Here is a 25,829-nt window from a genome sequence, read left to right as displayed (position 1 = left end):
CTTAGTCAATCAGCTGATGAGAATGCCGTCTCCACAAAATTCCTGTGCTTACCTGGGATCCAGCTGTGCTTTTCACAAGTAACACAAACCCATGCACACAAACTTCACCTTAATTACTGTAATTTTCTGTGAAACGCATATTCTAGGACTCATTTTATTTTTTAGTAACTTGATATTATTACTATTTCTTTAAAATCCCCTTGTTTTTTTGATATATAGAGACTGAGTGAATACTGCCAGTATTACTGGTATGGAAAGGTGTTGAACATTTCCCTCTCCTGCCACTAGTTCACTTGCATTTTTATTCTATCATGGGTTTCCATATGGTCCTCTGTCACCTTTAGCGTACAAAATATAAATTCGAAGCTAGATCAGTGCTTTTCCTCACAAACTCATGTGTTCTTTTCACTTGTTCTCTACAGTAAAAATGTATGGTTGTGTCTTAATGTTCTTTAAAAATAGAGAACACTTGAAATATAGCAATAAACCTTGCTTCCTAAAAGTCCTTTCATTAGCCAATGATATCTCTGCATCCACGTGTTCCAATGTCACTTAAATTCATAGAGAAGTAGTAGGCAAACAGGTTCAGAAAGTAAATACATTACTAACGTGAAAGAAAATTATGATTGAGTAATAGATGCTGGCTCTCTTTTTATACTTCTGGAGCTCTTTTTAAAATTCTAGCAGAATAGTACTCTTATTGTTGCATCTAACAGCTAAGTACAAATTAAAAAAAATCAGGATCTTGATTTGATTTAGAACATGCTTTCAGTGTTACTTTTAACACATAAATGTGCCTTTAACACATAATGTTTTTCCTTTACATCTAACCATTCTAGGTTCAATGCTTTCTTCTGTTAACACAATTGCTCTCTGTTTTGCACTGAGTTGTAAATTTTCTATGTGTTTTACATTTTTTAAGTAATCAAATTTGTTCTATTAGAAGGAATTTGTTCTCAGCAGTCATATCAGGTTAAAAAGTTTTCCTAGGCCACAGAAAAGGTAAGTCTGTCAGGGGATGAAAGAATTCAAAATGATATTTCTGCAGTTCATCTTCCTTTTTGTTGATATCAAAAGACTGCAAATTATGAGGCTAATGAGTTTCCTTTTTTCAATAAACCAAAGTACTACCAGTAATACATTTTAATAAATGAACGTGCAAACAATTCTGAATGTGTTTGGAATATTAAATACTTCAAGGCTATTGCAATATATAAAAAGCAAATCAATACAGTTTTTGCAAGGTCTTAGAGGGTTTTCTTGGGGATTCCTTTTTTGTTTTGTGTAGAGTTGTTTGTTGTTTTTCTTCTTCAAGCCAATTTCATTTCAGGATAGTTCTGAATGGAAGTACTTTGTAGAACCTGCTATAGCAGAGTAAACTCCCATGTGTGGGAAGGGAAGGAACAGAATCAAGGCTATGTGTATGTTTCAATTCTCATCAGCCTAGCTAACCAGGGAATCTAGAATGTTATAGCATAGGGCTTGGATAAAGTTTTCTCGGTTCCAAAATTGTTTTCTTCAGTTATGTTATATTCATTTAAATTTCCTTATAAATAATTGGGTTTTTTCATCAGCAATTTTAGATCTCAAATTCAAAATACTGATTCCCCACCAGTAGTAAAACTTGAAAAAAAGTACCAAAATCAAACCTCAATTCATCCTTCTGCCATCTTCAAAAAGAATTATTGTGACCATTTAAAGATTTTGTTTTCAATGCAAAGTTCATATTTTAGATTATGTTCCAATTTATGTTAAATTGGAAAAAGATGCTGTTTTAAAGTCTTTTGTTTATATAGATAGACAGGCCATGATAGTAATGAACTTATTTTTAATGTGTATGCTATCATCTTTAATTTTACTTGATGATATACTATGTGAAGAGAATACATAAAATACTATTCTATTGACACAATCTTGAGAGAGATTCTTTTTTTCCTCTCTAAAAAGTTGGAATAACTAATAATTTTGGAGGAAAAGCTGTGTTGGTGTTTATATAGATACCAGGTTTTCCATTTTCATTTTCTAGATCTTTCTGCTCACGATGATACTTGTATTTCAGTTTGTTTCGACTGTTTTTTTTGAGTACGTGTATGAATGGGAATCTATTTTGAAAGGTGGTTATAATAAAATGGAATCCCCTTACTCTTTTTGCTCCCAGGCTATGTTTGTTCATACCATATTATGTTATTGGCCAATGTCTTCTTCAAGGACTGTGTGCTTTTAAATGATTTTTTGTTGGTGTTGTTGCTTTAAGTGTTTATAATGTTTGTTTACCATATCTTGTCTTCTCTGTTGCAAACCTTAAAGTTTTATCAGTAGTTTTGCAGATAGCATGAAACATTGTCTTAACCATAAAATAACTGCTAAATGAAGATTTGTGGACTGACAAGTTTAAGATTAATGTTATGCTAAATATTTTGAAAGTAAGAGTGACAAAATCGTAAGTGGGTATTTTATTACATTGTTACATCTGTATATACCAGTCTACCTCTGTGAGTATAGACTAATTCAGATGTTTTCCGTCATTTGTAAATAGTGTGCAATGCACAGAAGGGATTGATTTCAAAACTTGGAGCCATATACCAAATCAAAACTTTTTTTTTTAAGATCTGCAAGGTTTATCGGAAAATGTATATTCTTTTACTAAAACTATGTTCATCCAAAAACTTATATTTACAGTGCAAGTGGTGCAGGGAGGGGGAAATGTTTTTGATTACAATACTTAACATATATGTTATTAAAACTCCTCTTGTCATGGAGTTAACATGCATGTTATGGAACTCCTCTTGGCAAATTTTTGCAGTGTTATAAATGACAAACTACCTGAAAAGAATCAACAGGCAAGGAGTAAGTTAGGAGGAGAAAAAAAATAAATCTCAGCATGTTTCAGTGACTGTTTAAGGAACCAAGACAGATATATCTATTTTCAGAAAATGACTTTCAAGTCTTCTGTCTTTACACACCCTCTGAGTTTAATTGCTTTTACCATGGCTTCAGCAATTTCTTCTAGAAAGAATGCCTTTCAGCCCCACAGAGTGTCTTGGTTGCAGAACAACTGTATTTTATGAATACAATGCTGAAAAAGCAGTAGAACAGTTGAAGCCTATCAAATTGTCTGAACATACAAATTTCGTCAAGAGTTCAGAGGATGTTTGTAATCTTTTTTTGTCTGAGGGGAGGAGTCTCTAAACTTATTGTTTCCTTTTGAAATGGGAATTCTCAAGAAAATGAATTCTTCACTGTAGGAAACAGGTATAAAATATGTATGCATGTAAATATGTAACTGGCGTCTGGTAAGAGGAAGTTATTAGACTTGGCACGTTGATCCTTTGCATTTGCTTATGTAGCTTTTTTTATACCAGAGCGTCTTGCATTTGACTCTGTCTTCAATATATAGTTAAAATGACATAAACAGCTTCTGTGAAAATCCATGGCTATTCATGAGATATGCCCGGCACAGAACACAGTCTGTTCACTTGGGATGGCTAGGATAACTGCCAAGAACAAGCAAAAACTATTAAAAGCTGACTTCTCAGAAGCAACTTGGTTAAACACAGTTCATGCAGTAGTTAAACACAAAGTGATCTTAGGCATTGTACTCTGGCTTGTCACACTTTCTCAAAAGTGGGAAAAAAAAGTTTGCCTTTTGTCTTTTCTGTCTGATCAGTAACTCTGACTTTTAACAACCAGTTTACTGTATATTATGCATATCTCAACTACCTTCTTTGGAAGAATTATGAGGAGCTCAGTCTGAACACTAAGCGTGGCATTGCCAAGATGATCTGCAATATGGATCTGTAGCCTCTTCCATTTCCCTGCTCTCTGAAACACTCTCTTCCCATCAATCAAGCCTCCTCTGAGTGTGGCTTATTTACACTTTCTTCTTCTTGCTTAGTACATCCAAACTGTGTCCAAATCCTACTTGTGTTTCCAAATTCATGTCTCTTCCCTCTTTTTTTTTTTTTTTTTCTTTCTTGCTGGTCTGACTGTATCAGTTCACAGCTCAGTTTCTGAAATTTACTTTTGTTTGACTTCTCTGACAATCAAATAGACTCATCATCTTCCTTTCCTCTAAAAAGTTATGAAACAGAATTGCTATTATAATTTACATTCCCATCACTTTACAGTGTCAAATACCTTATTTCAAATTTAATCACTTGCTCCTTGTTTTATTTTGCCATGGTCCTGTCTTTAATGCACTGCACAGTACAGCCCCTTGTCCCTTACTGTGCTCTGCTTTGATTTAGTTTGCTTTTTTAACTGCTCATCTTTGAATTCCCTTTTACACACTTTTTGTCTTTGAGTTTTGTTCTGCTCCTTGTATACAGATTGCTTGCAGTTAAATTAATAGTGTTTATATCATCATCCTTTTCAAATACGTCTCCGGATTGTGGCTGTAACTGTTGTTAGGCTCTGAAAGAACAGAAGGAGAATTATTCAAATATTTGTAGTTTACGAGTACCATCTTTAATAGATAGATTCCTAGTTGTAGCTCTCTAAATTGCAACTATAATCCTTAGTATTTATTCGTTGTTTTTCTGTTAATCTTATTAATATTATTAGTAATTACTGCATATCCTTTATGTTAAGACTACAGCAATAAGACTATTGGGGAAACTTTAGCAAATCAAAATTTTAAAACTAGGTAGAATTCTTCAGATTTGTATTTTGAATCAAATTTATGCTCCTAGTTTGTGTTTAGTGCTCTTAAAAATTATTTCTAATGCTTTGTGTAGTAAGTATGTATGCAGAAAAATAGAATCCCTGTTCTTATACACATAACTTGCTATAAAACTGAGTGAACATATCTATTAGGAGTCTTAAATAAGACCTTTTTTTCCATTGATACAACTATCTTCAGTAATGAATGAGAATTGGATGAGGAACTAGGTCTGTGGACATTAATTACTGAGTAATTATAATATTGTAGAACTGCAGCGTGATCTTCATAAACCATGAAATAGTTTAGAATTAATGTCCTGAAATTAAATAAAAGAAAGTATAAAGTCACAACATTAGGAACTCTGAAAGGCAGTTAAATGAGATACAAGTGGAAAAACGTTTTTCTTACGCAAGAACTTTGAAGTTTATAAAAAGCTCATAAGGAAAACATCAAGTGAAGGTTTGGTTTTTGGGTTTTTTTTTTATTTTTTTTACCTAACCCATTTTCTTCCTTTTGGTTCATAAAAAGGGTTCCTGTTGCCATTAATTTTTCTGACCATTTTTTATTTTAATTTCTAGAAGGTCTCACATGTATCAGTAAAGAAAAATGGCCTCTGTGGTTTTAAACAATCATAATTTTTTATAATTAATCCTAAAGTCATTATACTTATCTCTAGTATAGTTCGTCTGTGGTACAAAAGAGATTAATTCATCTGTTGGGAGCCAGGGGATGGGAGGAGAGTTAACAAGACCAATTCCTGATCACTAAAGCTAGCTTGTGTTAAAGCTGTGTTTCAGCTATTGTGACAAGCAGGTGTGCTCTGAGTCATGAGCTGTTTTCACAGGGAAATGTGTGTGGCCTGCCAAAACAGATTACTCTGCTTTCTACAAAATTAGCCCTTGCAGAAGAGGACGAGGCACATGCTCAGGCTTGGCACTAGTCTAGCCCCCGCTCAAAGAAGGGTCATCTCTGAGGTCAGACAGGTTCCCCAGGACTTCATCCATTTGGATGTTCACACTCTACAAGGACAGAGACTAGGCAACCTTGCTTGGCTGTCCTCAGAGTGGAAAAGCTCTTCTTTATATCCTGTCCGAACCTCTCACTTCAACTTACATGAGTTATCCCTTGTCTTCCTGCCATGCACCACTGTGAAGAGCCTGTATGTCACCTTGATTTATTCGCCATAGGTACTGGGGGCTGCTGGTAGGCACCCCCAAAGCCTTCCCTTCCTCAAAAATGATCACGCCCAGCTTCCTCTGACTCTCCTACGTGGAAGTTTCTCCAGCCTTGACCATATTTATGGCCCCTGCTGAGCTCCCTTCAGGTAGACAATGCCTCTCGTGTACTGGGGGCACCAAAACTGGATGCAGTCTGACTATCACCTGTTAATCCATTTGCTTCAGAGGTCACCTGGCTTGCAGGTTAAACAAAATTATGTTCACTACATTTCATAAATGTGGCTTGACTTTCTGCAGCAATGTAGTCGTCATTCCCTTGCCATTCAAACTCTCCTGATTTGCAATTGTTTCATGCTTCATAACAATACAGCAGTTAAACATCACCACCACCACTTCAGTTTCTACAATGTTTCTGACAGTTCTACCATTACAGCCATGTGGCAGAGACCCTGCAGGAACCCCACGTAATGGTGCAGATTGGTGCAGTGCCTAGATTTTTCCCCATCAGTTCAGATTTCAGGGATTCTGTGAAAATTATTATGCTGTTACTTGTTTTGTAATTTTATGAAACTTGAAGCATTCAGGATGAAATAATCTAGTCTTTCTGTTAAAATATAATTTCATAAAAATAAGTAATAATATGGCAGAGCAGGGCAGAAAACTAACTTTCCAGAATGATTGCTTATAGGAAGCTGTTAGCTTGGAAATATATCTCACTAGTAGTTTCATTTTTAAATTACATCTGTTTAAAAAACAGCATTGATATGTGGGTTTAACCAAAAATAAATTTAGGAATTGTTTTCTTCATGGTATGTTTAGTTACCTAAGTTAAAAAATAAACCTATTATTCCCCATCCCCCAGGCTGTCTTCAAGCTCATGATTTTGTGAAAGTCTTTATTGTTTACAGTGATAATAAGAAAGTGTAAAAGATTTAGTAAATGTCTTTTTTTCATTGACAGCTGTGTGCTGGATATGTTTATGAGATGTTTAGGAAAGTTCTTGAAGTCATAAATGAATGCATAGAATCCCTTTATGTCCTGTATCAAAAATAAAACAAGAAAGGCATTCCTCTCATTTTTCAAACAGCTCACTGTGTCCAAACCTGTATCATGGAATCTGGTATCATCTTTTTCTTCCCCAAAACACAGTTAATCAAAATACGTATGGTAGTTGCTTCTGTTTAAAGGTGTAGCTGCTGCTTCTGACAAATACAAGCTTTACAGAAAGAAACTTCACTCTTTTTATATAAATAGGTGAGAGAGGCAGTGATGGGTGTCATCAGCATTTCCTCAGGTTTTTTTTGGTTTGGTTAAGTTAGCCCTTTTGTAGGAAGGGGATCTGTCTTTGTAGGAAGATACAGGTCTCTATCCATTCAGGCTTCAATCACAACAGCCCACTGTTAGCACACCTACCTTACCATAGCAAGCCATCAAGTACAAATTGCATTTTTCTAAATGGTCGAGAAACGATTTCCAGCAGAAACTGTCAGGTTATTCCATGGCTGTTTCTGTTGAGGGTATATTCTCATTACTTGGTGAATAGTATAAGTGTATTGGTTAATCCTGTAATTCTGATAGTATTCATTTTCTGCAAATGTATGACAGGTGTGTACGTGATGTTTTAAATTTTGTAAAATAATAAACATGAGTTGTTTTATCTTTTGCATAGTTTTCATATTTAAAGTCTTAATTATGTATTAATGGGATTATTTTCAAAGGGATTTTATGTATCTCAGTTCTGAAGTTTAGTCTTTGGGATAGATCACACTTGTGTCAATCTTCTTTCTTGATGAGAAGAGGAGCTTACAGTTGTTTTGCAATGGAACTTAGACAGGACAGGTGTATGCTCATACCAGTGCTCCGAGATGTAGAATGACTGTGTAGTGCAAAAATATACATTTATTGAAAATGCTTTCCCTTTCTTTCTAGTAATAGTGTCCCCAAATATTTTGCTTATCTTTTCTGGCCTATGATATCCCCACTATATTTACAGAGGGAGCATTAGGAGTAGTATTAGGAGGTAGATCTATTACTTGGATCTTATTGCTACCCATATTACCTTTCACAGAAAAAAATAGGCAATATTCAAATTTGCTTTTTTGGTAATTTCAGTAATAGAAGAAGAATAACAAAATTTGCTTAAATAGGACTTCAGTACTAGAAAAGGTAGAACGGAAAGAAGCCTCAGGTGCTGTTGTTTGTGATACAAGTAAAGAAATGTGACATGGTAAGTGAATGCACCACCAGATGATATGAAGCAATTTACAGGCAGCAATTTACTCCTGTACTCCTGATTAGATATGGAAGTGTTGAGTTCATATTTTCCTTCAGGTGCTTATGCAATAAAATCAGAATTTCCTTTCATTTAAAAGAACATGTAAAACTCTGTAATCAATGGAACTACAGGAACAAGGTAAAAAGTGGCTGTGGAATAGTGATATATTCAAAGAAAGGAGGCAGTGTTTGATAACTGATTTGTATCTTAAAAAATTACTACAACTGTACAAATCAAAAGTATGTAATTAAAAAGAAAGTTTAAGTTCTATCACACTTTTTTTCCCAAGAAAAGAAATATTTATGAAATACTCTTAAGCAGCTGGTGCATAAGTGTATCTAGACATGATTTATGTATTAATTGAAAATTGGGGAGCATCGCCTGAATTTTAGAATTGCAGAAAGCAGCCTTTTCACATGAGAGCAAAATACAAATGCAATGCATTTGAAAAAGCTTCCTGAGTTATAAATGTGTAAATGCTACAGCAACATCTTTCTGGACGTTTAGAAGAGCATACGCAGGAGCTGAATGACAAGGAGCCTAATTTTTTTTTTTTCATCTGCTTCTTGGACACTAAAAAACGTTATGGTTTGTGGCCATCTAGTGGTGAATCCATTTTAAATACACTAACCTTGTTCAGAATTTCAATAAACCAGCACTCTACCTTTGCTGTGCAAAACTGAATTACAAAACATTGCGGAAAAAATAATTCTGTATGTCTTTTTCTCTTTTGCACTAGTAGTATTTTTTACAGGAGGATAACATCTGTAAAGGTCATTTCCTTCTTTGCTTTTCTTTGTCTTTCCCTAAGGCAAAACAATTTTTGATGTTAACAGTTTCTTTTTAGCAGGCAATTAGTAGTAGAGCAGTGAATTTCTTTCTTAGGCAGAAATGTATTAATTTTATAAATGATATGTTTCCAAGATACAAAATATTCTCTAAAATATCTTTGAAGTATACATCAATTTTGAAAGCAATTCATATTCCTTAGTATCTATGACTCATGAGAAATTTGACAGGCAATATGCTGTCAAGTCCTTATTACTAAATTGCCTTGGTAATAATATTTTTCTAGTATTTTTGAGCAATGGTTTTAAAATGTCATGGGGACATTATTCTGTCACAAGCTGAAGGGATTAATATAAGCACCAGTAGGAAACAGTGTCGTAGAACAACTATGGCAAGTCACATCTTGAATGAGTCTACATGGTTTGTGAGACCTGGTGGACTTCCGACATCTGCTAAGGCCCTAACAAATGAAAAACTGAAATTTGTTTGTATTAGTGATATAATTCAATAAGTGTATTAGCAGCAGATGTAAGCATTTGTATTTCTTGTTTTCACTAGATAATAAGAAAAATTTGAAAATTTGGTGATTCCAGTTATTGGTTTTTTTTCCTTAATTGGGAAATGGACTGTAAAATGGTTTTTTGAATGATTTTGCCTTTACCTTTTGTTTCTTTCATCAAAGTGTCATTTTTTCATATCTGACCATTCCAACTAGCAATTCCTTGAATTTTTAGTATTGGCATAAGACTTCTGCTCTTTTTTTTTAATTGCTGTAGATATTTCTTCTATTTAATTTGTAGATTTCACCAAGATGACAGATAAGCATAATACAGCAAAAGCTATTTAAACTCACTCTCCAGCATGCCACCATCCATCCATTAACATTTAACATTGTATCAGGATGGTATTGGGTTAATGTATGTAATGGTTTGTTTCATTTTCAGGTATTTGGAGTGGATGACAGCCAGGATTATAATAGGCCTGTTATCAACGAGAACCAGAAAGATTTAGTAAAAGATTGGGCTATAAATTCTGCTACAGTAGTGCTGGAAGAAAAAAGACCACTGAGTACAACTGGATTTCTTGACACAGAGGTAGAATTTAATTTTTGCTGGTCTTCTTTTTTCTTCCAATAAGAGAGAGCACTAATAACAACCAGTAAGTGTTAAACAGCAAACAAAACCTTGCCTAGAAAACATTAGGTCAGATCTATGAGTATTTTATTTTTCTTAGGCCTTTATTGTATGACCAAAACTTCTTTGTCAGACAGGCACGTTACATCATGAAGATGTTTTAAACTTTGCTACCTTTCTATGTGCACTAATACCAGTGTATTGGAAATGTGGCAGGAGCTTCTTTGCATCGTTACGTTTGCAACATACATTTGCATAGTATACACTTCTTGTAAGTTACTGAACTTGTGCAGTATACACTTCTTGTAAGTCAAGAACTGAGGAAAAGCTGGTTATGTTTTATAGCCCAAAGCAAGTAACTATATTAAAATTCAGGAATAAGGTGTATACATTTAATATGTGATACAAAGTCAGCTAGGAAAAAAATGGTGGATAATACATTTCAGGTTTTTTTTCCGAAGCCAGAGGACTTCAGTTTTTTACATTTATGATTTGAGTTCTCAAGCGAGATGCCACTCATGAAGAGTCACTTATGTTAGTTGCCTCAGAAGCAGTATAATTTAATCAGTTGGTGAAAGATTAGGCAAAGGAAGGTGCCAGTTCCTTATATATGACTCAGAATATGCACACAAGTAGATGTTAATTGTATTTCATATTGAAATCTTGGGAGACATTCTGATATCATTGCGATGGATAAACTATAACTTGAAACGTGTTGGGAACGGAACGGGCTCACACTGGGGCAGAATTAATCTAATAACAGTAACGAAGCACACCACACTTAGTTCTCTACTTGCCATGGCAAACTGTTTCTGAATTATGATCCTGTAAATTTGCAAACTTTATAAATAAGCAAATTTTCTGGAATATATCAAGAGCTTAAAGTATGAATTTGTGTGCCTGCCATGCAAATACATTGTTTTTAATATCTAGGAATCTGTTTCTCCCAGAGAAGGTGTGTTTTATCATGGTTGTATTTTAACTGTGGTGCAGTCTTGATACACTAAGTATGTTACTGTATTTAGATTAGAATCTTTGAATAGTTTCTCTAAGGTTACTGTTTCAAGTAAATTATTGCCATACAGCATGGGCATATCATGTGGAAGAATTTGACAAACTTTGCCTTTCGGTTTGCTTCCTTGCTTGAATGTATAACCACAATCTCTCTCTTTTTTTCATGCCTTTTGCAGCATTCAACTCTTTTGTGCCATATCAGCTTTCAAGACTATTAAAAGTATTGATATTTTTCCATGTATATAATTTTGTAAGCAGCAAAAGAATATATAACTTAATTTATGAACATAATTGAGCTTTCCAGGTGTCATATTTTGCAAGTAACAGGGTTTGATTTTAGAAAAGTGAGACTTCTGCAATCATAGGAAGACTTCTTCTGCAATCATAGGGCAGGTTTAAGAATCTTTCTGGCAATGGCATGCTAAAACCCGCTTCGATTTAGGTTGAAATTACAAGAATGATGCCTTTTTATTACTGTGGATGCTTTGCTGAATAAAAAGGTCTTCGTGTATGAGAAAGGGAATGGGTTATTTGGCATAGTCTTAATTTACAAGATTATTATGTGGCACGATAGGGGAAGAAATGAAAATTGTTCACTAGGTAGAGGAGCAAAACTGACATAAGCAGTGTGGGTATAGCAAGAATTAGTGTAAAAAGAGATGAAGACAGATGAAGATGGAAAAAGCTTACCAGAGAAAGTTAAAAATAGAAGTTGGTTTATATGTATGTTGAACTTTCCTGCTTCTCAGTTTTGGAAGACTTACTGCATGAATGAGCTGCAGATCATAATTTAATAAACCTCATTGAAGATCTTGGCTAATTAGTCAGGTAACCTCAGGATAGCTCAGTGTTCCAGGCTTGCATCCACTCAGATTGTGGATGGACCTTGTTCCATCTGCCCATCACAGTTGTACCCATAGATGATTTAGCAGAATGAGGCAAATTCAGGACATGATTGACATAGAAAAAGCAGAGAATAAACATTTAAGAGATTTCAATTCAGGAAGATGGAAAAGATATCTTGGGAAATTATGAAGATTTTATAAAAATTATTTTCAGATTGAAAGATTATTCTGAACTTAAAAATCTTAACTTTACAGGGCTTGTGAATAATGTGCTTGGAAAAGGCCTAAAATAAAATTGCTTTTCTTATAAAGACATTCTCAGCTTTTCCTTTGATATGACAAGCTTTGGTACTTTGGAGTAGTGTGTGTCATGAGACTAAGTAAAATGCAGAGTGAATGTCTGACACGGTTGGATTGAGCCTGCATGCGCTGGTTCTTGCCTTTTCAATCATTACAGATAGGCAGTAAAAATAGTAAATCCATCTATTTAAAATATTTAAATGTTTTTATTTTCTATATTATAAGCTGCCACTTGCCAACCAAGGTAAGTGTGATTTAAGAACAAAAATTAAATAAGATAGAGAACAAAGACGTTGTTGTTGTTATTTATTCCTACTATGTGAGCTTGATTAATAAAAATACTGCAGACATTTGGGCTATGATTTATCCATCCAGCTTCCATTTAATTTTCAGTGCTCAGTTATCTATGCTGACCACAGTTCTTAAATAATGTACATGGTTTATCAACATTGCCTTTGATGTTCTTCTTAGGGACATACCGCTTTTTTGTTTGTTTTGTGGGGGTTTTTTTGAATTTTTCTTAAGACTGCAGCACAGTTAGAAACCTAGTTCTGCATCTGCTGGGTCATCAGTGCCATTGACGACAGTGTTTCTTTTCCTGTTTTCAATGCCCATTTCATGTCTTTCCTACTGAAGATAAAATAAATAATACCATTGACATTCTGAATACTGAATAACTTCATTAATGTAAATATTTGCTATATTGCTTCTTAGAAGTGGAGAAATGCTGTGTGTATTTAGAAGCTATATTTCCTTTTATTTGTCCTTTCTATTTACACTATTTCCTGTCCTTCTGTAGAGTGGACCATTCAGCCTGAAGTTCACTACTTGCTTTTTGGTGGAACTTAGTTGCTATATTGAAAAATAGGATGATTGTGTCACCAATGTCATATAGCTGTGAAAAGGCAAATATGACCTTGGATGTACCCTGAAAAATGTATTGTCAGTAGAAGAGGACAGCGTTGCTGCCATGGTAGAAAGTTTTGGTGAAACTTCCTCTGAAATACTGGCACTAGAATTGTTACCATTCTTGGATAAGAAGGGTGAATACAAGGCTAGAGAAGGTACAAAGAGGTCTACTCAGGTTATTAAGGGAATGGAGATTTACCTTACAAAAACAGATTGATACAATTCTTTTAGTCTAGCAAAACAGTAGCTGAGATGGGTACAATTGCTGGGTTTTGCAGTGTAAGTGGAGTAAATGCAACAGAAGGAAGAAGAACTATTTGAGATAGATGCCAATGTTGTTCCAGGAACAAATGCGAAGACATTTGCTGTATATAAAGTGAGTATGGAAATTCGAAAAAAAGGATCATCACCCCTGGAGGAATATGGTTCTGAAGCAGAGTGGGGAGGGCCTAGAAGAACTGCTTTCAAGACGGCACTTCAGTTTATGAAGGATGGCATAATATTATTCTTAACAACGTGAGATGACTGGAATATGTGCCTGAGCAATCTTCTCTTTTCTTTTTTTTTTTTTTTTTAATTCAGCTTATTGAAATTTATTTTTTAAAAAAAAACCTACTCTGCTCTGAAATGACAAGTATTGGAGATGCTTCAGGTGTCACATGTACTGTGGGTTCTTTTCAGATGTAGAACCCGAAGCCCTAAATCTTCAGGGTGAATAATAAGTCCACAGAACTCCATTGATACATTTTCTGAAGATCTATTACTGCAGTTTAGTTTGTATATGGGATAAGCATAAGAGAAAGCAGATTTAACACAAAGTTAAAAGGCTGGTATCTCTTATGTAAACCCAGCTTTTCTGAAAGACTAGGAAATTCCTTTTGGTATTCAGGAAAGATTTGGATGATTGTTTACTTGAGATCCTGTAAGATGCAGATTGATATGGATTATAGGAGAAACATTAGGATAACTGAATGTGACTTTTTAAATATGTGTTTTATAAACCTTTCACCTTTCAGATGTGCTTAAACTACTATCATACTGCTTTTTGTAGCTTTATTGTTTGTATATACAGAGAGTTGGCAAAACACATTTACGTCCACTACTATGTAGAAAATGGTTTGGGGGCAGTGTAATTACTTTCAGAGAACAGTAATTTATCATGTGGCTTTACTACAGTTAATCTGCAATGTCTTAATATATTTCTCTGTTGTGAAGTGGAATTCAGATTTCTGATACATATTATATCTGTATCTCTGGAATTGGTTAGGAGTTTTCTATAGCAACCTTTGAAATCGCTTCTACAAATTTCCTTATTAAGCAAGCTACTGATATCTCCACATCCTTCCCATGTCTATCGTTGATCTTGAATTGTGATTTCTTGTTTGACTTGCCTATGGTTATGTATCTCCTTTGGAACTATAGTTCTTTGGAACTAGTCAATGACTTCTGACATTTGCAGTGCTTTGTCTTTTGAGTCCAAAAATTAGATTATGTAAACTTCTTTAAAGCCTTTGATAGTGTGTGTGCACACATGTGCACATATATATGCATCAGCAGTTGCCTGCTGTCTTTTTTTTTTTTTTTGAGATGTGAGGAAGAGAGACTGTTAATATATTGGATAAAGCAGTAAGATTGCATTATATTTAGAAATCAGGTTTTGAAATAATAATACTTAAGATACTATAACAACACAACGTAAGAAGAGACTTGAATTTTATATTTACTCTTTTTACATTTTAAAAATTTTCAAAGTTTCAAAAAGCTTACCATCAAGAAAGTAAATTAATTTCCTTTCTAGGTCAGCTGCAAAAAATGATCAGATACTGATTACATTGACTTCACTGTTACCCAGTAGGATGATTTAAAACTAATCTTTGCTTCTTTTTTTGTTTAGTCCGAACAAATTATCTGATCTTCCTTTCCTTTCCATCATGTTGTCTTACTCTTTCAGTCCTTAAGGTAGTCTTTCTGTAATGAAGTAAATACAATATTTCATCTGGATAAGAGGGTCTTCTAAACTGGTAAAATGTCGCTTTCTTGTCTTCCTGAAGCACATTTTTAAATTTTGAACACACATACACACAACCCCCCCATGTTTTTTTCCTGCTCTTCTGAGGACTGAAATCACCTGGTATTAAAACTAGCACATGTTCTAATATATTTTATGTAGATTCTGATGTTTAAAAGTTCACTGAACTAGGAAATGCTCTTTACTCTGTACTGATTCTGCAACTATATAGATTTTGTTTATTTGCCATTCTAGAGCTGGTAACTCTAAAATTTATTGAGGATACTCCTTTTTCAACTTCCTCCAGGAAAATAGTGTCTGGCATATCTATTCAGCAAAAACCTACAAAGAGGACATGCTTTTTTCAAACAATTGTAATTTTTCTTCTGCTTTTCGTCTTCCTTAGGAAGGTTGTACTGCCCCTGGAAGTAAACGTTGGGTATCGCAGTGGGCCAGTTTGGCTGCTAATCACACACGTCATGACCAAGACGATACCAGATTGGAGTCATCTGTGCCTGCTCCATTAGAAAATGGTATTAAAAACTGTTCTTGTCATAATTTCTGTTGAAGAAACCTATGAAAGCGAGAAAAGAGTGATCATGTACCTACACAAGCAGCTTTCTTACTCTTAGTACCTCATCTTCACCTGAAATTCTTTCATGTCGTTGAGAAGAAACAGCATAAAAATGAGCTCAACAGAAGTGTTGTTTGGCATGGCAGAAGAGTTCCAATATTAAGCTGAATATTACTAAAACAAAAAATATAAAAACTGTTTAATATTAAAGAAGCTTTCACTTGAATGCAGTTTGGGTTGGTCTGTATAGTATATTTCTTTCGTTACATCTTTCTCAGTACTGGCCCCAAATTGGCCTTTAATGGATTGTTAAACAGTCCAACTTGAGACTTCATTACTCAGTCATTATTCAGCTGAAGCATAGCATACTTCCTTACCTTGGAAACATAGAAAACCTTGAGCTGTGAAACAGGCAAGTAGGGAGGAAGGAGGGGGATCTTACTCTATTCAGTAGCTTTGAAATCTGGTGCTGAATGTGTTTAGGAATGTTAAGACTTGCTTTCTGCTCCCTGTTGTAATGGCATGCTGATACAACAGTGATTTGTTGTATACCTACTTTAACCTACTGAGAGAGCACAAAAACTTTATGTTCATATATACAGTCCCAGTGTACACTGCTGGCTAAAAGATTTTGCTATCAGGGAGAGCATATCTTATGTAGCACAAATTCTTGTATCTATGAAAACTTTGGTTTTTATATGAGAGCAATCCTAGCCGATACTATGCAACATATATACTGAAATTATAACGAAGCAGGAAAAAATACCATAGTCCCTCTGCAAGAATGATACAAATGTTCATGAAGTGTTCCCTTTCCCAGTATACAGTCACAGTGTCAGCAAGGTAGTAATTAGTCCAGGATGCCACACGAACACATGATTGTTTAATCACAACCAAAATTATCCATGTTTGGGAAGAAATTGTGCCTGTTTGTAGCAGAGCAGGAGGAAAGGTGGTTGTTCTGTCTTTGCATTCTTACCCTGCTTCTGAAATGACTCCTACCCTTTTCCTGTGGTATGCTAGTTTTAGGAAGTACACTTTTGGAAGATGGCTTTTTCTGTCCTGGTCACATCTCTGTGGTAAACTAGAAATTTGCAGTAATTCTATTGCAGCCTTTTAGACATTGATAGACACATGCTCTGTATCAGCACTTCGGGTTGTGTAGAATGGACTGTTCTTTTGTATGACACTCTTAACATTCTACTTCTTGTAATACAGAAATATTTTTTTGATATATGTAATCTCTTTAATCAGGAGATAACCTGTTCTAAATTATGTTAGTGTATGATTTTGTTTGGGTTTTATTACAAAATGTATTGCAATAGTGAAATGAAATATTATAGCTAGTTACGTACAGCTTGCTTATAGTTTGGAGGTAGTTAATGTAATTCACAGACATAGTTTCCACTCTGTAATAAGAGGAGTGTTTCCACTCTTTCCTGTAAAGAGGAAATGATGCCTAATGAGAATAGGACAAGCAGTAGTGGGCTAAATTGGACAAAGTCCAGCTCATAGTAAAGAATAAGAAAATTATTTTTAGAATTATCTACCCAAATGTCTTATAGGGGTAGTCAAACTTCCATCAGCTGAGATTTTTAAGAACTTGTTAAATGTTTTTAAACATATATTTAAGTATAATTGATCCTGCCATAGAACAGAGGGATGGACTAATGACTTTTTTCAGTTCTGTCTTGGTTTATTAGTCTTATGCAGTCTTAAGAATTTATTGTTTCTATTTATCTTACTGTTGAATGACTTCTCAGCTATTTTTTTTTTTCTCTTTTGTAGACACAGACATCAGTGAGTCTGGTATTTCCGTTAGAAGCACTGGTTCAGCTGCTTCTATGACTAGCCAAGGTGAGCGAAAGAGGAGGACACTTCCACAGCTTCCCAAAGAGGAGAAAGTGAATGAAAGTGCAAAAGCAAAAACTGCATCTCATCAGAGATCAGAAATAGGTGAGAAGCAAGACACTGAACTTCAGGAGAAAGAAACTCCAGCTCGTGCCTCAGATGCTGACAGCAGAAGTATAGCTAAGTCAAGCAGAACAATGAATGGTCTTTCGCCCAAAGCTACTGGAGACAAAGTTTTTTCTTTCCCCAGCTCTTCCAGTAAAGAGAAAGTTGAAACTGGCAGGGAAACTTCTGTGGTGAAACAAGCTCTAGCAAAAATTCAACAACAAGAAAGAAAGGAGCAAGGACACTGGACACCCACAAAATTATCCTCTACAAAATCTGCTGCAAACCAGGTTGAGAAAGGTAGGGAGGAAATTGCTATGTCACCCAAAACTTTGGATAATCAAGACAAAGCTCTTGGACGTGTTACAGACAAAGCAGAAATGAAGTTGGCACAGAGTGAGGGGAAAAGAAGAAAAAATGAGGAAACAATAAAAGGGCAAAGTCCTAAAGTATCTGGAGGAGAAAAAAAGGAAACTTCAAAACCATTAGTGAGGCAAGGTAGCTTTACTATAGATAAGCCTAGCACAAATATACCTATAGAACTTATTCCTCACATTAATAAGCAAAGTGGATCTGCTGCCCCTTTAGTATCTGCAAACAGGTTACGTGACAGAAGTGATTCAATGGACACTGATTCCAGTCTAGATACAACACTCATTTTAAAAGACACAGAAGCTGTAATGGCTTTCCTTGAAGCTAAATTGCGTGAAGAAAATAAAACTGATGAAGGTCCTGAGACTCCTAGCTATAACAGAGATAATTCCATATCACCAGAATCAGATGTAGATACAGCCAGCACAATTAGTCTTGTTACTGGTGACAGTGAGCGAAAATCCACACAGAAGCGGAAGAGCTTTACAACCTTATATAAAGACAGATGTTCCTCTGGTTCCCCTTCAAAGGATGTTTTAAAATCTTCTGCAACAAGTGTCAGAGAAAAGATGGAAAAGAAAACTAAAAGTCGATCTTCAGATGGTGGGTCTAGAGCTGATGCTCGGAAAACTGTGCAATCCAGTGGAAGAATGAGACAACCATCAGTAGATTTGACAGATGATGACCAAACATCTAGTGTTCCTCATTCTGCCATTTCTGACATCTTATCATCTGACCAGGAAACCTACTCTGGCAAATCACATGGAAGAGTTCCTTTTGCTTCAGCAGATGAACTTTTGCATTCCAAAATGGAAGGAAAGTCAGCTAAATCAAAAACCTCTCCTGTTGCACTTGGGCAATCTAGTAAATCTACCACTCTTCCTAGACCTCGTCCTACAAGAACTTCTCTCTTGCGCAGAGCGCGGCTTGGTGAAGCCTCAGATAGCGAGCTTGCTGATGCTGATAAGGCTTCAGTGGCTTCTGAAGTGTCCACTACAAGTTCTACGTCAAAACCTCCATCAGGGAGGAGAAGTATTTCCAGAATAGACTTACTTGCTCAACCTCGCAGAACTCGACTTGGCTCTTTATCGGCACGTAGTGATTCTGAAGCAACAATAACTAGAAGTACTGCCTCATCTCGTACCCCAGAAGCTATTATAAGAAGTGGTGCAAGGTTAACATCAGCAGGAGATAGTAGTAAAGTTTCTGCTAGAACTAGAGCCAATAGCATTTCTCGACTTTCAGATTCAAAATCCAAATCTTTGGCTTCAGCTCATAATTCTCCCTCAGGTATGTGAAATTATTTGAACTAGTTTTATACAATACTAGATGTTTTTCATGTTTTTCACTTTTTAATTTTTTTTTTAGGGAACATTTTTAATGAAAAATTTGTCGACTTTTAGTTGATACAGTCTTTCTCTTTGGAGGAAGCGGCTTCCTTGTCAGAGCTTGTGGATGTGTCTCACTTAAAATCACAAAGACAAGAAATTGTAATCCCTTAACTGTTTGGATTTTTTTTTTTTTTTAACTGGAAACCAGTAACAAAGAACTGCATTGATGCATTCAGATGCAGCAGCACTGATTTGCAGTAGTACAAAACCAGAGCAGAGATCTCTTTTTCTCAAGTCATACTAGTAGAAGTTCAGAAAGTCAGTAGCACTTTTTCCTACATAGAAGATACAATATTTGTTTGTAGGTAGGCTTGTAACTATGCTGAACAGGAAGTGTTCCCTGAGGTGTACTGTGAGCATCTGAAGGATAATTATATTTATATTTTAGGATTAGCTTCCAGAAGTACAAAAATGAGATTTGCTTGATAAGAATAATAATAAGCAACAAATGCAAAAAATAAACATAAACACTACCTAACTATCATAGTTATTTATATTAAAATGTTTGCCTTGCCTTGGAGTAGTTTCTGTTCTCTGTTCCAAATCATGATGATTTATGATTTCATTATGATTTCCAAATCATGTTGATCTTTTATGTGGTAGTTCCTTTACTATAATATTATCTTATGTATGGAAGGAAAAATCCATACAATTGATTAATTTTAACCTACTATGCTGTTAGAAGTTAACATAACACTTTAAGTGCAAGCAGTGTGAAAGGCTGCTAGCTTTTTTTCCAACAGCATTATTAAATAGATCGAAATTAAAATTGGTAATTCTAAATAAGTCAACTTTCATGTGGAATGAATATCGAGAATTGTGTCCTCTTACTTTTTGAATTGTCATACTGCCAGCTTGACATTATTTGAAGCCAGTCCGTAATCTAAGAAAAAATAAATCTAATAGCTTCCAGTGTCGTGTGTTGCTACTGAGATTATATATTCGCTTTTACTGCTTCCTATTCAGAGTTGATAGGAACACCTGTGATACTTAAATTTCCCACAGTCCTACTGCCTTTTTGTTGCTTATATATCAAAAATGTCCCTTCTTAGGATTCTTAACAGTGCTTATTCCCCGGGCAGGTATCTTTTGGCTGTGTCATTTATTAGCTGAATAGAAATTTCTGTAGAGATACAAATGAGGTGTTTGCTGAACTGTAAAGTTGAATCTGTTTAATATTATGATGGGTGTCTACAAAGATACAGAAAAACCACCTGTGAAACTTCAGAGAAAAACTCAGTCTTTCCCTGTAAGATATCATTGGAAAAGTAGCATGTTTTCATTTTTAATCAAAGTTTTAAATTGATGTGTACAGCCTGAAAGGTGGCAACATTAGGTCAGGGAAGAGCGTCAGTTAAGACTGCAGCTATATGTTTACTTTAATGATTAACACTAGTTCACATCATGATATTGCTGAGTTTTGAAAAGGTAAACACTGGATGTTACTTGTCACTTTGCTGCTTCTAGCGTTTTTCACAAAACTATATATGGATTTTGAGTTTTGTGTCCATGTGAATTATTGCATGCTCCTGAACTTCTCCCAGGTTACTGCATTGAAGTGATTTGCTGCTTCGTTTCGGGGGAGTGGGTATATCTTTCTCTTCCCAGTCTACTAGTCTATCACAATCATCTTTGTTTAATGTTCATTTCATTTACCTGCATTACACAGTCCAAGTTTACTGTAGCTTGTATAAAATGCTCTGTTTTCAAGAGAGAAAAGATGTCATCTTCTCATGAGCTACCTCAATATAAGCTAGGTGTTTTAAAAAGGCTATTGTTAGAAAAATCTACAGTAGTAATAGCTTCTATCATAAAAAGCTTTATCAGTTTATATATCAAAATCAGGGAGAAGCCTGTATCAATGTAAAGGCAAAAATCTAAAAGCAATTAATAAAGCAGTCAGTTTAAAAAAAAAAAAATGGCTTAATAATCAATGAAGTCTTGTTACTATGTAGGTAAAGAATATTATTACTACTTTTTAGGATTTGGAGTTCCAGATTTTGTCTGTATCGGTAAACTTACTGTATAATTTTTTTACTGGACTATTTAGAATATACTTTAGGAAAATCTGAATTGCTTTAAAAGTGGTATAATCTTCTAGTACATATGGGAGTGTAATATATATATAATCTCTTATTATATATAGGCCACTACTCAGTACATCCCCATTTTCCCATTAGCATCTTATAAAATGATGTTAATGACTACCCAACACATGAAGTTATTAATAATATTCTTTAGATAAAGGTATTTAAAACATCTTTGAATAGAATGTGTTACTTGTATGCAATACATAAAAATGTAATGTAGCAGAAGCTTTTAGGTCCAAAGCACATAATTCCTAAATTTAATTTTATTTCTAGAAAAGTCAACAATTCACTTAATTTCAGCACTTTTGGAAATTACTAATGAAGTGCCTGACCAAAGCACCTCAGTTGTTTGAATGTGGTTTACTTCGGGCACATTTAATCAAGGCCTAACAGTGATGTATTTTCTTGTCTCCCTGGACCTAGGAAGACTGGAAAATGACTGAACGTTACCAATATAGGGTTTGGGTGTTTTGGTTTTTTGGTTTTTTACCAGAAGATTGTTTGCTATCAAACTGTTAAAAATGTTCCATGGGTCTTCTCATCAGAGTTCAGTTCATGTTACTGCTTTGTAGATCACTAAACATTGGCAACAGAATCTTGCTTCTTAACTCCATTCTGCCAAAGAGAAATTTCCACATTTCCCAAATCTTTTTGAATGGTCAGTCATACATGCCTGTGAAAAGAGTGCAAAAAAAGCTGTAGTCACTGGAATTTTTTGTTGTCTTGTACTTCATGTGGATGAATTGCAGCATAATAGCATTCAAATTGTCAGAGCTGCCAGCAAGTCCATAATTTCAAGAATCTTTTTTTAAGCCTTGATACCGTTAAATATTGCTTGCTTTTAAATGAAAGAGCAAGCAGCTAAATGGAACATCTTGGATGAGAATTACCAGCATAAAAGTAATTACCAGGGTGTTTCTGTGGTAGGAGTCTTGATAACTGACAACACTGTGAAGGCATGTGAAGCAGAATTAGTAATTTCATAGCACGAACAATGAAAGATTTAATCAAGGCACGGAATCATCAAACAGTAGAGTGTGATCAGTAAAAACAGAGAAGACCAAAGACCTTTTTTCACAATTGCAGAGGAAGATTGAAGATGATGTTACAGAAGGAGCTACGTATTTGGAAAATGAACAACAGGATCAGACCTAGTCCTAAAGAGCTAAGCTGCAACTTTAAAATTAAGTATTGAATCAGAACAGAGAGAACTTGAGCAACTAGTTGTGTTTGGCAGCTCGGCTGGCTTGCTTGACCTAGCTGTCATTGCAAATAACTAGCAGATAGGTTGATCAAAGCTGTGAGGTATCTCTGGGGAAAAAAAAAAAAATAAAGCTTGAGCATGGCGAGAAAACAACCCTTATTAACTGCACTTTAGCATTTTTGCACTACTGAGCACTAAATTTCAGGATCTTTGAAATGGATGAACCTTGAGAAGGCAATGAATCAATGAGAGTATTTTGTAAGGGATATGCTTAATTTAAGTCTGTCCTCAGATCTTAAAAGTGAAATGATGGTGTCTAAGTCATTAAACTTGCCAGTTTGAGGTGTTGTCAACACCTTGTACAGAGCAGTCACCAAATGAGGTTTGTCTGCTGATTATTTTAGCCAGGTTTTTGGAGGATTTTCTAGTTATTGGTGCTGATATTCACAGTCTTTAGTGTCTGAGATAACTAATTATATGATAGCTCTCAGAAATCTACATAAACTTCAATGACATTTTGGGGCTGCATAATTTATAAACATAAGTAAAAGCATATATGTGCCAAATGTATAGCTAGCTTAATGGGAAACATGCTTGGATATTGCTCATACGACTTTGAGATTTTTACAGTTAAGACCACAATAATTTTTTCCCCATATTAATAATAATATACAACATTTTAAGGCCTTAAAATGTACTGGTCTTAAAAAGTATAGAGGGGTTTTATGGTATTATGTAGACAATTGTTACTGATGTCATTTCAGTTAGCATCTCTGAAATGTTTAAGCTTTTACAAAATTCATTATTTTTGATTGAATGTGTAATTCAAGAATCTTTTCCTAGTGTGGGTAGAAAAGAGGACCTAAGACTAATTCATCAATATATTTTATTTAAGCAAGTGCTTCTAATCTGAATGTTTTAATACGAATTAACATGATAAAACACTATTTTGTACACAGAGAAATCCAAGCTTCTCCCAGACCCAGATCCTGATGTTGAAACTTACAGTGGTAGAGTACTAGAAATCAAATCTGTTTCTGATATTTCACTTCTCATTCAATTTTTAGTTTTTAAATATATGACTACATATGCTCATTGTACAGTGCTGAGTTGCTGGACTAGCTCACTTGAGAGATTTTAAGATAAATTTTGTATTTATTTTGATGCATATAATTTGAACTGGGACAAAGAATTTAAACAAAAATTGATGATAAAATGTGGGCCCAACTCATAAAGCTCTCTGGACTTCAGTCACTCATTGCTTGCATGCTGTTGGTGGGGAAATGTGCTTTTTCTGCTTATGTTCTACTTCCCTAAGATCAAAACAAGTTTGAAACCTCTAAAAAGAGAACAGTAAGTGACTGGAGAGACATTTTCACTTTCTTCAATGAAGTTAGAATATTAAAAAAAATTGGTAGAACGGGACATGATTTGAAGCCCACATTTAAACCTGAAAACAAATACGCAAGCATATTTTTGTTTTCAGCAATTAAAAATGCATTACTTATATGAGGGAAGGGATGTAAGCTTATACACCAATGTCATATTCTATATACTGTAATCTTTGAGAGCATGACACAAATCTTTTCGCAACTAAAAATTACTTTTATTATTTGTTACTTAAATTCATATTGATGTATGCTTTGTAATTTTTTTTAAGCATTTCAGGAGAAATAATTATTACTTGCATTTTTCTTATACTAAAACCAATATATGTTATTTGAATGTTATTTTTAAATTACTAAGAGGTGATCACACACTTTTTAAATTTTTACAGTAGTTTTAGAGCCTCATGAATGTCAGTGAGTTTGGGGGACTAAATCCCCTGCAAGAATTTAGCACGTTGTCATGATGAGCATTCCTTTGCACTTGGTGGTATCTTTTCCTGCTGGGAATGTTTCAGGACAGCATATCTGAAATGCATTTTCTAGACTTTAGTAATTCATAGTGGGACAAAAGCCTCCTATGTAGTTTCAGTTCTCTTATACTTCAGGCTGTCTTCAGCAACATAGCTGTATATGCTTTATGTGCTACATGTGAGAATATATGCTTTTTTGCTCTGAGGCTGCTGGTTTTGTAGATGTGCTGCTGATTTTTATAACACAGTATTAATTTTCACATATTTTTTCAGTACTAAATACATAATGCATCATCTAGGATTTTTATGCTTTCCTTATGTAAGCATGCATTCCTGGCTTAGTGCCAGCTCCATCCTTCCTTCATGTCTCTTCATTTTTTTGTGTATCACGTGAGCCTTAAATGAAACTTGGGAAAAAATCTGCAGAAAAAGTGCAATCTGACTATATACTTAAATGTTAATGAATTGGGCCCTTGTTTTGTAATACAGTTTGCCTGAGCTCATATACAATTACTGGCTTTTACATCTTATTTCACTCATCATTATACAAAGAGCATCCATTTTATGTTTTTATTAATCAATATTTATTATTTAACACAAATTTTGTAGCTTTCTTTTTAAGATGTAGTAAATAAACCTTTTGTGAGGTATCTGGGGATTGATAATGAATAATTGCGTATTTTTGTGATGTTGCTGAAGTAATATTGTTTTTTCTTATTTAAGATGCAATAATAATTCTTTTTTAATAATTAAACTAATTTAGTAAGTGCAAGATGGAGGCGCTTTCCTACAGATTATGCTTCCACCTCAGAAGATGAATTTGGATCAAACCGTAATTCCCCTAAACATACCCGTCTACGTACCTCTCCAGCCCTGAAAACCACGCGACTGCAGAGCACTGGGACAGCAGCTCAAAGTAGCAATACATTCAAGCACAGAATAAAGGAGCAGGAAGACTACATTCGTGACTGGACTGCTCACCGAGAAGAAATAGCAAGGTTGGTTTTAAAGGAACATCTCTAAAATAAACAAGATTTGTACCCAACCAGTTGTATAGGTACATGTATAGAAGAAAGAGAGCTGATAGATTTTCTGTATCACTCTACTTACCATCTTCATTCACTAACTGACTGGGTAATTCAAAATTCTTCTTAGGAGAGACTGACAGACAGAACGCCTATGTTACCAGCACATCTCTTTCTAATGGAAAATGATAGTCATTTCTGGCTTCTTGTGATAGCCGGATCCCAGAATACGAAATTCTGGTTGC

General features: G+C 34.8%; 1 protein-coding gene across 9 annotated transcripts in view; it reads left to right on the top strand.

The window, feature by feature from the left end:
* CEP170 (centrosomal protein 170) overlaps nucleotides 1-25,829 on the top strand; it is a 99,156-nt gene that overhangs the window by 53,922 nt on the left and 19,405 nt on the right. For 5 of the 9 annotated variants that reach the window (XM_054821070.1, XM_054821067.1, XM_054821064.1 and 2 more), the window contains exons 10-13: nucleotides 9,850-9,999; nucleotides 15,521-15,647; nucleotides 17,477-19,306; nucleotides 25,323-25,557. In XM_054821070.1, coding sequence (XP_054677045.1) covers nucleotides 9,850-9,999; nucleotides 15,521-15,647; nucleotides 17,477-19,306; nucleotides 25,323-25,557 — 2,342 coding nt within the window. Of the gene's footprint in view, nucleotides 1-9,849; nucleotides 10,000-15,520; nucleotides 15,648-17,476; nucleotides 19,307-23,660; nucleotides 23,712-25,322; nucleotides 25,558-25,829 lie in introns of all 9 variants that reach the window. The other 4 variants (XM_054821073.1, XM_054821072.1, XM_054821069.1 and 1 more) reach the window with 3 other exon arrangements.

Source organism: Grus americana, chromosome 3 (genome assembly GCF_028858705.1).
Source record: "Grus americana isolate bGruAme1 chromosome 3, bGruAme1.mat, whole genome shotgun sequence".
Classification (NCBI taxonomy): domain Eukaryota; kingdom Metazoa; phylum Chordata; class Aves; order Gruiformes; family Gruidae; genus Grus; species Grus americana.
Note: the sequence above shows the minus strand (reverse complement) of the source record. Positions and strands in the feature narration are given on the sequence as shown.